Consider the following 12,663-nt stretch of genomic DNA (forward strand, 5'->3'; position numbering starts at 1 on the left):
GCCTGAGGCATACAGCACCCTTTCCTCCCATTATGCCATAATGTTATTCCTGACAAGGAGTCAGACTTTGTCATCATGGCACCTTGATCTACAAGTAGACCACAGGCTTTTGATCTGTGTTTCTCTGAGCGAAGCATTGGAGACTGAGCATTGTCTAATCATTGCTGCCCACAACGTTGGAACCATGAATCCTCTCACCTGAGCTTCAGTGCCTCATTTGCAACAGGGGGTAATGGGGACACTGTCCTTTACCTTTTGATGGTGTTGTAGACTGCATTGTCCACCATGAGTTGGCTTGCTTCCACGACACTGATAACACGGGACTTCATCATCTTCCCTAGGATATAAAACATGGCACCACTAAAGCATCCACGGTGCAGCAACTCTCCCAGGTTTGATGTCCTCCCTCAAGTGCAGACAGACACAGTGACGGTGCCACGATCTCTAGAGATGAATGGATTATTGGGCTGTTCTTGGGCATTAACATTTACATCAAAATGAAACAAATTGTGAAAAGGTAAACTAAGTAACTGAGCATTTCAGACACTGTATCGGTGGGAGTGCCTTTTAGCATCAGCACCTGGCAGCATCAGCCTTTGACATCTGATGTAAGAGGCAGCAGTGTGATGGGAAGCTGTTGCAGAGTCTCAGACGCTTGTGATCCCAAGTCCCCCAGCCCACACCAGCCCTTAGGTGGGGCACAGTGTTTACTCACTTTCCTTCGAAATCTAGCTTGCTACCCCCAGTTCTCATTTCCATTCCTGAAGTCAGCTATGGCATGGAATTTCCTAGCTGGGGAAAGCACTCATCCTCAAGACAGTGTCATGCCTGTCTGCTTCTCACCACGATGATCTTGGACTAACCCTCTAAAATCTGTCAGCAAGCCCCCAACTTAAGGCTTTTGTTTTTAAAAGCATTGCCTTGTTCACGGTGTCTCCTCACAGCAATAGAACGCTAAGGCAGCATCTGATGCTTTGTCTGGGGTCAAGTGCAGTTGCAGAGGCTTGAAAATGTGTCTCTTCTCACTTCATCAATGCCTTGTAAGGGAAACTCTGTGCCTCAAAACTGGCTTCCCCTGCACTCCCATCACTGAGAGGGGACAGTCACAGCAGAGACATCTCACGTTTCTTTCCTTTCTGCTGTCAGTCAGGTGCCTTTGAAAACACAGGACTGCTGGACTGCACCTCCCCTCCCAACACAAAGACCCCGCTGCCCACAGAGTAATCCAGGCTCCTCTCTAAAAACTTCAAGACCCAACAATCTACAGGGACGATGTTTGATATTTCATAGCTCTGGGTGTGGTAGCTTGATTTCCTCCTCACTTTAAAAAGTAGCACCCTCTGGTACTACAGAAATGGCTTAGTGAATGAGAACATTTGATTTCTAGCATTAGGACCTCAGTTCAGATCCCAATATCCGTGAAAAGCTTGGCGTGCCTTCATGCACCTTTTACTGAGACACTGCACAAAGCAGGGTTAGGAGGGTTGCTGAGGCTTGCTGGCTGCCAGTCCAGCTGCAGGTTCAGTGAGAGAACCTGTCTTTTGGTAGCAATGTAGAGAGTGATGGACTCCTGATGCCCTCTGCTGGCCTCTATACACATACACATGGGCACCAACACCGTTACAGACCTCTGCATATAGCCCCCTTCCAAAGTCGCTACTTAAAATATACAACTCATTTTCTCTTCCTTAACAAAGTCATGACCCTCTGAGTGGATGCAGCAGAAGAACATGATCACTTCTTCACTGTGTATCCTGTGCACTGTGACCATTAGAGGGGACTAGAATGCATGGCCTCTACCAGGTTAGAGGCTTCTCGTGTGTATGACCTAAGTGATTGAATAGAAGAATTAACTATGAAGAAAAAAATTGGTGTGTGTGGAGTGTGTGTGTGTGTGTATTTGCTATTCTGGGGGAATAGTAGCTGCCAATGACAGAATTTGTTATTTGCCCCTATTAAGATGATATTTAAATAAAACTGGTTATGTATTGCTTATACTTAATTTGCTATACTATAAAATATTTTACCAAAATTTAAAGAAATATTTATTCTTTCAAATTTTGCCACAGGAACACCTCTCACGGATGATCATCTAAAAATCTCCATGGAACTGGATGGATTTTGAATTAATTATGTTTGGGATGAACAGAGATGTCTCATTCATCTACAATAGAGGAGAGAATCTTCCCCTCTGCCCATCTTAGGTTAACTTTCTGGGGCCGCATAAATTAGACAAAGAAAGGATAAACAAGTAAAAAAAATTGGCAGACGCAAGTCTTGGTCTGTGTGCCGACATCCAGTGAGAGCTGCCAGAGCTAACTGATAAAGCCGAGCTGGAAACCTGGCTAAATGGCATTCTCAGGGAAAGGAAGAAAAGAAAGAGAGAAGGAAGGAGAAAGAAGGAGGGAGGAGGGAGCAGGTGGTTAGGGAACAAGCTGTGAGGAAGAAGATAAGTGGAGAAGGCCACTAAGGCAGCTGGCAGCTGGGTTTGTGATGTGTGTTCCTGAATTTCTGTGCCTGGCTGGAGACCTGGAAACACTTTGCAGATGGGTTTTCTGGCCAGCAGGGGGAGAGAGAGTGCTTCTCTATGACCCAAGTCATTTGTAGCATTCAAGATCCGCCCACCTGCACAACCACCTCCTACTTGTGGTTGAGGCTAGGCCAATGACCCGAGAATTTCAACTCTGCTTCTTCTGTTTTCCTAGAAGAGAAATCCAAATTCTAGAGAATAACTTGACTCATTCCCTGTCCAGGAAATATCATTTGTCACCTGGTTTTCCATGTGTACCTTCCGAAAATGCCATCTGCTCTGGGAAGCACACTGGCCTCTAGAATCCCACCGTTTGCATATTTATAACTGGGATGCAAGAAGCCATTATACAAAAAAGGTCCTGTGTGTCAAGACAAAGAAGTAGGCTCCGTAGTTCCAAACATGTTCACTAACACAAAGCAAAACGGTATGAAACGAAACAGCAAAGAGAACTAACGTCATTCTTTCTAAAGCCACAGATGCCCTCGGCTTTCAGGTGCATGTCTCTGGCTAACTCAGATCCCTTGGTTTTTTGCTCAGAGCCACGTGTGGATCCTGTTTTGACGATCTCTGTTTTCAGAAATCTGGTGAACTGGAACAGAGCTCAGCCGCTCTCCTTTTAAACAAATTCCCCCACTAGGCTGGCTTCCCAATCTCAGGATTCACAGGCAGCTTTTCCTGCTCACGCTGTTCATTTGCATCTTATTTTCTTTTCACAGTTGCAGCGAGCTCTGAGTTCACCATAAAGATCATTTCGCACCAATTTGGCACCAACACTGGAAGCCAGTCTCAGTCTGTGGAGAGCAATACACAGGTCTTCATGAAGCGTGTGCTACCAAGGGTTGTCAAGACATGCTCTGAGGAGAGTTTTCTTAGATTGATAATGGCCGTGGATATACCTTAGGGGAAGATGAAACCCGTTTTCATTTTCAGAACTTTATTACTGAATTTCCAGGTGTTAAGGGTTTTTTTTCCTCTGTGTTTTGAGCCATCTGGCTCTACACAGTGGTGTGTGTATGTGTGTGTGTGCGCGCGTGTGCGTATGTGCATATGCATATGTGTGTGTGCTGAAATCTTGGTGGAGACCTTCAATTGCCATGCACCGCGCACATGTCTGTGCTCTGTGCGCTGGCACCCAGTTCGCGAGCTTCGGGCCAGGGAGCTGGAGGTTAAAATACACAGACACAGAGAGAGACAGCAGACAGCGACATGGGTCATCCTTGAATTCCCCAAGAAAGCCCCCTTTATTGTGTTCAGGGGCAGATTATATAGAGATAGCCACGCCCCAGCCAAACCCACCAGAAACCACTGTCCTGCCATCAGGAACTCCTGAAGGTCTCATGCTCAGAGCAGCTGTAGGCACTCAGATCAGGGGATTACAAGAAATTCAGGATCTGGGGTCTTACTGCTCCCAACATGTGTGCATACGTGTATGTGCATGTGTGTATGTGTGTGCATGTGTATGTGTGTGCATGTGTGTATCGTGTGTGTGTATGTGTATGAGTGTGTGTATATGCGTGTGTGTATTTGTGTGTATGTGTGAATGGGTATGTGTATGCGCGCGCGTGTGTGTGTGTATGTATGTGTATGTGCGCGCGTGTGTGTGTTTTTGTGTCCTATAGCTTTGCTTCCCAAAGTGCCATTGATGTCACCCAAATCACAAACCCATCTCTGCACTGTCATCTTCCAAATGCATTTAATTTTGGCTGTGATGAAATAGACCAAATGAAAGCTATGTTTCAATTACATTTTACCAGTGAATATTTGTTTCAAAGGCACTGCTGTTTTCTTTCCAGATGACTAAATAATGTTTAGACGTTAAAGGATGTAAGATCAAACCACTGCGAAGCATACACTTCTTGCTTGCTTTGCTATTTTGTTTGTCTGCCACAGGGTTTCATGAAGTCCAGGCTGGGTTCACTTAAACTTGCTATATATTCGATGCTAGCCTTGAATTCTTGATCCTCCTGCCTCAGATGGAATTATAGGTATGCTACCACACCAAGAAGAACTTAAAGAGCACTATTAGTGATTTTAATCTTTTTTTTTAAATTTCGTGTCAAGTCTATGACTTCATCCATGCCAAGGCAAGTGCTCCCCTGCTGACCTATACCAGTTCAAAGGCATAGCCAAAGCGATCCTTAACCTCGTGAGTCTCCCCTCATCATCTTTAGTGCTGGCCTATTGACTGCTGGAATATCTTCTAAATGAGAAATTTATAGAATAGATAGATAATAAGCCAGCTTCAAAGCATCAGAAAGAATGGTAAAATGCACTTCAAAGTGCACGACCATGATAAAAGTTGCTTTGTACGTTATTATGTTATTTAAAATGTAGGCAAAAGAGTTAAATACATTACAGATTCGTAGATTCGTAAATCATGCTTTTCACCCCAGCATTCTGGAGGCAGAAGCAGAGGCAGGCAGATCTCTGTGTGTTCTACATAGTGAGTTTTGGGCTCATGGGGGCTGCATACTGAGACCTTATCCTCAAGAAACAAAACAATCTGTGTGTGCAGTTATAGATACCCCCCATGCTGATTTCTGAAAATAATATAATTTCCAAAATTTAAAGCCATGGCGCGCAGATGTTTTTATGGACAGCTCGTGGGGGCGGCTGCTATTCTTGGCTTGCCTCATGCCCTCCACCTTCCCAGTCTTGTTTTATTGCTCTAGCGCCTTGAAAACCACGAAGCAGAAGGACAAACTGGTTTACTCCCTGCCTGCATGCTGAACACCTGCTTTGTTCCAGAAGTTGGAAGGGTTGGTATGGAGGAGTAAGATTTAAAAGGAGTATTCCTTTTGTTTTTCCTAGCTGCCGATGGCAACACACTTCCTCAGTTAAGGCTGACCAGGAATGTCTGTGGTGGGCAGTTGAAGACCCAGACTTGGGAGGGGAAAGGCTTGGCCACCAGAAGGAGAGCTTTGTGGCTCCCAGTATAACCAGTGTGGAGACCCAGAAGGAAGGGAGGAGGGAGGCTTTCCTCAGGAGTTCTCTAGCCTGGAAAGGCAGCAGGGTGACCAGTACAGTCGTGATGTCCAGACATTCAGAAAACAATAGGCAGAGCATGGCTCCTAACTGGAGGCAGGGTTGGGTGCGAATGAGGATGCTAAAGTCCAAGGGATGGGCAGTGTCTGAGAGACTGGGCACGGGAGGGGGGGGAGTGGGAAGGGGGTGCCTCGTCAACATTCTGTCACCAGGAAACTTCCTCCAGGGTGACTGATGTCCTTTTTCCCCTTCCTCCCCCATGTCCCGCTCTTCCTCTCTTCCCTTTCTCCATCCCCACCCTTCCCTCCTCACTTCCTTTCTTCTTTATAGCAAAGAGTGATTATGTTAATCATAGCATCTCAGTAGCTTTCTTATCATAATTTCCCATACAACTGACTAATTTCAGAAACTGTACCAGAGACATTTAATGAAAGATGATTTTATAACAAAGGAAACAAAATACTCAGAACTTTTCTTCCAGATATATGTACAGGTAAAATGAAAATGATTTATCCTGCAATCATGAAATCATGAAAAAAAATCAGTTCTTTTAAAGAACGAATTACATTTTTCATCCCTCTAAACTGAAGGCTTCCATTTTCCTCTTTGACAAGCACAAAAGGATCTTAACCAGTTCTCAACAACTGGCGCAGCAGGCTCCATTTGTTGAGTGTGGGAAACAACTTTGCAAGGCTAAAAGATCATATCTTATTTGTTGCTTACCCCACAAGACTTCTCTGCTTCTCAGGATGAAAGGGAAGAAAATTCCAGCTCCTATCACCGCCAGTGTGACTGCCGCAGCTCCAAGGGCTCTTGTTCTGAAGCTGAAGTGGAGAAGAGGTAATCAGACATTCGGCAGCATGCTGTGGGATCGACCATAAACACCCAGGCCTCTCCTCAGGTGCCCCCCCACCCCAAGTCCAAGGCTGCTGCTCTTTAGGATGCTGAACGTCCTCAGAACTACAAGATGCATAGAGAGACTGGAGTGCTTGTCAGAGCTGGTCCTCTTTTCATCAAATCTGGGCCTTCAGAATGGGAGATTTATCTCTTCACACAAGTCTATGTGGAGCAGATAACTAACAGTAAGAATTTAGCCCTATAAAGACAAATAAACCCCCGAACCTGCTGCATTTCTTAAGGAGGGAGGATTATAATGAAGTGATTTCAGATGAAACAGAAGGCCCCAAATGGGTCACATCCACTTTCTAAGGCTTTGTTTTCTTAGTCTTAGACAGCTTTTTTTGAACCCCTGACTTTGTTAAGCAGGACACCCCAGGAGGAATACATCATAGTGTACAGGGGTTTATAAGTTACCCAGCATGGCTGAGCTGAAGTCATGGGATCAGGGCACTACCAGGCTTTGCTGGGAAAAGCTATCTGTTTGCCACACAGGCCTCCCATAGACAACTTTACACCTCTCATGATAGATTTCTCTTAGAAAATGGGAAAATAAAAAGTTTACAACCTGACCATTTTTCTTTTCTCAAGCGAGGAAGCAGGATGTGCACAGTTGAGTGCGTTCTTTGCCGTCTTAACTTCTGAGATGTGAATCTTGATTAGTTTTCTAGGATTTGGTCACCCACCATATAAAGGGACTCTGCTCCGGCTTGGCTGCCCACTCAAGCTTCTGAGGGGAGTGGCTTCATCCTACGTTTGTTTAGCATTGTGTTTCTGCCAAGTTCTCCCATGTCCTGGCTGGTCGGAAAGAAGGCGCCACGTCCTAGAGGACCCTCTGTCCACCTGACCTAGAAAGATCTTTGGAGAAAAAGAAACCTATTAAAAACCAACCCCTTGGACATTTGCGCTTTTTGGAGCTGATGCAACTGGACACCCCCAGACTTTGGAAGAAGAGATGTAGTGGGGGGTGGTAATGGGATGAGAAGATAATAGGACATTTTGATTACAAACATGTATGTTTATAATATGAATTACATATGAGAAATTGTAAAACAATAACTAGAATAAAAGAACCACATGAAAGAAAGTACGAATCACCCAACACCAGCTGGATTGTGCAGTTTGCTGGTCCCCACTAGCAACCTGGGACCTCATTGCATGTCTCTGAGATGCCAGGGTCCTTTGCTGTGTGATTTTCGTGTTTGACTCAATGCTTTTTGAGGGGCCCACTACCCAGTTCCTAAATAAATCACATACGGAGGCTTATTCCTAGTTATGAATGCCTAGCCTCCGCTTGACTTATTTCTAGCCAGCTTTTCTTATGTTATCCTGGCTACCTTTTACCTTTGGGCTTTTATCTTTCTCCATTTCCATACACCTTTCTTTACTTCTTCCTCCATGGCTTGCTGTATGTAGCTGGGTGGCTGACCCCTGATGCCTTCCTCTCCTCCGGTTTCCTCCTTCCTCTGTTCTCTTTATTCTCTCTGCCTGCCAGCCCTGCCCATCCTTGCTCCTGCCTTGCTATTGGCCGTCCAGCTTTTTATTAGGACCATCAGGTGTTTCAGACAGGCTGAGCAAGCGTTAAACAAATGCAACGTAAACAAAAGTAGCACACCTGAAAATAATATTCCCCAACAGCCCTTCTCCCTGAAAAGTGAATAACATACACCTGTGTTTGTAAGCGTGACTAAAGAGTCTCATCCAGAAAACATTTGAAGCTTGCCAGCAACATCCCCAAAGCCACCATCTCTGAAATGGGAAAGATTACTAAGTTCCCCCCCTGCCAGAATAAACAAAGTCCAGTTATGTTCAGAGAAGCCAAGATGCAAGAAGAGCAAGCAGCCCCGGAAGAGCAATTGAGTGAGGCACCTGGAAATCGCAGCCTCTTTTGTGCTGCCCGTAGGCTGTGGAGTGTGCTCCAGGTTACTGTCATCCATGCTGGGATGAGCTTTGGTGACGCAGCTTTCTGTTTTTCAGTCGTTTCTGTTCCTGCAAGTAACTCCTCACCCATATCCCTGTATGAAAACCCTTATAAAATCATTGGTTGATCAAGCTGGACTTCAGTGGTATCTATACTTTGGTCTGTTGTTGGTTCACTATTTGGGGTGAGGAGACGTGTGTTGTGTCTCCCCAATGAAAGTCTTGTTACACACACAAACACATTTCAGTGTTACCCAGAGGCCAAAGAAGAGTGCCTAAGAACAAGAAAGACCCCTATGGAGACAGCAGAGTGAACTTCTAAAAGTTAGAAAACTATCTTTTCCTCTGAACTATAGGCTGCAATTTTAGCCTTCTATCTCTATTAAGCTATAGTGATGGTAAAAGTTACATCTCTCTGTGAGGACTGGTTAGTACTTCAGTGTGCAAAGGCAACGAATGGGGAATGACTGGACCAGTTTAAAACGGCCATCATTTCCTGTATCCCCCTTATTTCCTCTCCTCATGGTCTCTTCATTTCTCCTCAGGATCTCTTCTCAGATCCATTTCTTACCTTCTCCTCACATCTCCGTATTTTTCTCAGATTCTCCCCTCACATCCTTCCCAAGCACCCTCTCGTCTTCACATCTTCTCACACCCTCGCCTCCTAGCTCTCTCTCTCTCCTTAGCTTTACTCCTCAGCCTCTCTGCATCTTTCACTACCTGCTCACACTGTATCTGAGTTAAGGCTACCATTGCTGTTATGAAACACCATGACCAAAACAACTTCAGAGGAACGGGTTTCTGTGGCTTACACTTCTGCATGGTCGTCCATCACTGAAGGAAGTCAGGCCAGGAAACATTGTGGGAACCCGGAGGCAGGAACTGACGCAGAGGCCATGGAGGGGAGCTGCTCACTGGCTTGCTCATCATGCTTGCTCAGTCTGCTTTCTTATAGAACCCAGGACCACCAGCCCAGACATGGTACTGCCCACAATGGACTCCCCTATCAATCACTAATGAAATGTCCTACAGGCTTGCCTACAACCTGATCTTATGGAGGCATTTTCTTAACTGAGGTCCCCTCCTCCTGAGATAACTTTACCTTGTGTCTAGCTGACATAAACTATCCAGGATACTTGACCCCTTTACAACTTGACACACAAAGATATCACAACTAAGTTCCAAACTTTTCTATCATTCATCCCCAAGATCTCACATAAAAAAACACAAAAAGCTTTAAAAGTTCCAGTCTTTACAAATCCAAACACATTAAAAAAAATCAGTCCCTTCTCTTAGTCTGTGCCTTTTTAGAGGTGAATTGATCCCAAGAATCCACAAGAATGACCCCAGCTAAGGTCCTAAGCAATAAAAGAGAGGGTGTCTGAACTGTCCATGCCCTGTAGTCAGATTGATGAACATTTTAAATGTCACTATAGAATCTTCACCCAGCAACTTATGAAAACAGAGGCAGAGACCCACAGTGGAGCACTGGGCTGAGCTCCCAAAGTCCAGTTGAAGAATGGGAGGGGTGAGAATATGAGCCAAGAGATCAAGACCATGATGGGGACCCCCACTGAAACAGTCTACCTGAGCTAATGGGAGCTCACCAACTCCAGCCAGACAGGGAAGGAACCAGCATAGGACCCAACTAGATTCTCTGAATGTGGGGGACAGTTGTACGGCTGGGGCAGACTGCGGGGCCACTGGCAGTGACACGGGGATTTATCCCTACTACGTATACTGACTTTTCGGAACACAGTCTGTTTGGATGGATACCTTGCTCATCCTAGATATGTAGTAGGGAGGTCCGTTTTTCTTCCTCAGAGCAATGTGCCTTACCTACTCTGAGGAGTGGATGGGGTGAAGGTGGAGGGAATGGGAGGAGGGGAGGGAGTGGGGAACTGGGACTGGTATGTAAAATGAAAAAAGATAGCTTGTTTTCTTTTTTAAAAAATAAAAAAAATCAGTCCCTTTAAAATATCCAGTCTCATTAATAATCCAAAAATCTCTTTTAAAAGTTCAAAATCTCTCAACTGTTGGTTCCTATAAAAATCAAAATTAAGTTAAATACTTTCTAACTTCAAGAGGGAAAAACCAAGGCATGGTTACAATCAAATCGAAGAAAAATCAAACTCCGACAGTGTGAATAACAAAATATCCAAATTTGGGATTGACTCACATTTTTCCTGGCTCCTCCACGGGGCTCGGGACGCTTCTCCAGCTCTGCCGTCTGCAGCACACACAGCCTGTCTTCTGAGTTCACGATGGCTCCACTCTGCTGCTGCTGCTCTCTTTGGTGGTTACCCCATGGCACCGACCTCTTCAAAACGCTGGGGTCTTTGGCTGCAGTTGGGCTGTACTTTCACCAATAACCTCTCCTAGGCTCTTCACGATGCCAAGCCTCAGCTTATTCACATGACCCCTTCAGTCCTGGGCCCTCAACTGCCCCCGAGTCTGTACCTTCATCAATGGCCTCTCCGGGCTTCTAGTGCCAGGCCTCAGCTGCTCTCCATGACCCCTTCATGGCTTCAAAACCAGTACCACCTGGGTGACTCTCACACATTACCAAGTTCAGCTGCCAACTCCAGGTACAATCTTCGCCGCCTCTGGAACATTATTTGTCTGTGCTCTCAGGAAATACTTTCCAGAAGATTTTGGCTCCATTATGATGGTCACTTCTTAGTCAGTGCTAATTTCTCAGCTCTAAACTGACCAGCGTCAACTGACCCAGTATAATAAGGGTTTTACTCTAGCGGTTCTGGTGGCTTGTTAATCACAGTTGATTCTTCAGCCCCAGCTGACCAGAAACCACAGATTCTTCCCATAAATGGCTCAGTAGAGTCTTTGCTTCCCTCTGAAACTTCACAAGCCAGGTCTCCACCATCGTCTCTGCTCTCAACATTCTTATCTTCAAAGATCCAATGAAACACTGAGGCCTTAGCACTCAGTGGCTCTTCTGGCCCAAAGTTCCTTCTGCAACCTTGCCCCCAAACATAGCCAGGTCTGTCATAGCGATCCTCCACTATCCTGGCACCAACTTCTCTTCTAGTTAAGGCTGGCACCGCTGTGATTGAAACCCTATGACCAAAAGCAACTTGGGGAGGAAAGGGTTTATTTGGCTTACTCTTGGACATCGTAATTTATCACTGAAGGGAGCCAGGACAGGAACTCAAGTGGGGCTGGAACCTGGAGGCAGGAGCTGATGCAGAGGTCCTGGAGGGGTGCAGATGCAGGCTTGCCTACAAACCAGATTTTATGGAAGCATTCTCTTAGTTGGGGTCCCCTACTCTCAGACGACTTTAGCTTGTGCCAAGTTGACAACTCTCTGAGATACATTTCTCCTCATATTCTAGTCTCATAAACTCAGTTCAAATGCTAGGGTTTTGGGACGAGTTCTCTGATGACCTCCTTTAACCAGCTTTCAGGAAAGAATGCAATGCATCATGGATACCATGCTGCGCCCTAGGTCTGAAGACCTTAGTTGTCTTAAACATGAACATTTGTAGTCTTGGACCATAGCCCCCTTAGGTCATAATCCTGCCCTGCCACCAGCTTCTATTTCTCACATCCATAAGCTTGACATGCTTAGGTTCTACATATGAGAAAAATGGTGAAGTATTTGACTTTTCATGTCTGGGCCTTATAGTGTAGTAGTAGTGTATGTGTGTGTGTGTGTGTGTGTGTGTGTGTGTGTGTGCACGCTATGGGTTTGTGACACCAGCACTACAACATAGTACCTGCACTGCATCCTGGTATAGAAAACAGACACAGACTGGAGAACTTAGGGGAACCAGAACAAAGTGGGGTTTACGGAGTTATCTTGGCATGTCATTCTGGGTTAAAGATTGTACTACGTATAGTGTTCTTTCTGCTGGAGGTGCTGAAGGCAACTGTGGTCTTCCAGCTCAGTTAAGAATCATATTAAACTTTCCTAGCCTTAAAGACTGAGTAATATTTGCATTTAGAAATCAATTCACTTACCTGGTGGAATTCAAAGAATCATTTGGTTTTAATCAAACTTAAACTTAGGTCCATAGGCAATTTGTTAATTTATACAAGTCAGAATCAGCCAAAGACATACGTACAGAAAAGACATTAGTTGACAGAAATTAGATAAATGATAGTGGCTCTCCCACACACTCTAAAACCTCAGCACCTAGTGATGAGAATCTCTGTAGTCCAGGCGTGAATGGGAGCCTCTGTCTGAGGGAGCCAGAGACTGTGTTGTCTTGTTTATCTCAGAATTGAGCATCATGTCGTTATGTTCAGGGTAGAGTCCCTGTTTATGGATTTTGCTTTTTGCTCATGTGCCCAATAAATGCCATCTG

The 12,663-nt window shown here is 45.2% G+C and overlaps 1 protein-coding gene across 1 annotated transcript in view; it reads right to left on the reverse strand.

Annotated features, from left to right (window-relative positions):
- Positions 1-7,041, reverse strand: part of Tpo (thyroid peroxidase) — a 72,658-nt gene extending 65,617 nt beyond the window's left edge. The window contains exons 1-3 of the mRNA XM_057779192.1: positions 6,984-7,041; positions 6,242-6,342; positions 253-337 (exon numbers count right to left, since the gene is read on the reverse strand). Of these exons, the coding sequence (XP_057635175.1) occupies positions 253-337; positions 6,242-6,342; positions 6,984-6,991 (194 nt within the window). The 5' untranslated portion in view covers positions 6,992-7,041. The remainder of the gene's footprint in view (positions 1-252; positions 338-6,241; positions 6,343-6,983) is intronic.
- Positions 7,042-12,663: the final 5,622 nt, after the last annotated feature.

Source organism: Chionomys nivalis, chromosome 1 (assembly GCF_950005125.1).
Source record: "Chionomys nivalis chromosome 1, mChiNiv1.1, whole genome shotgun sequence".
Classification (NCBI taxonomy): domain Eukaryota; kingdom Metazoa; phylum Chordata; class Mammalia; order Rodentia; family Cricetidae; genus Chionomys; species Chionomys nivalis.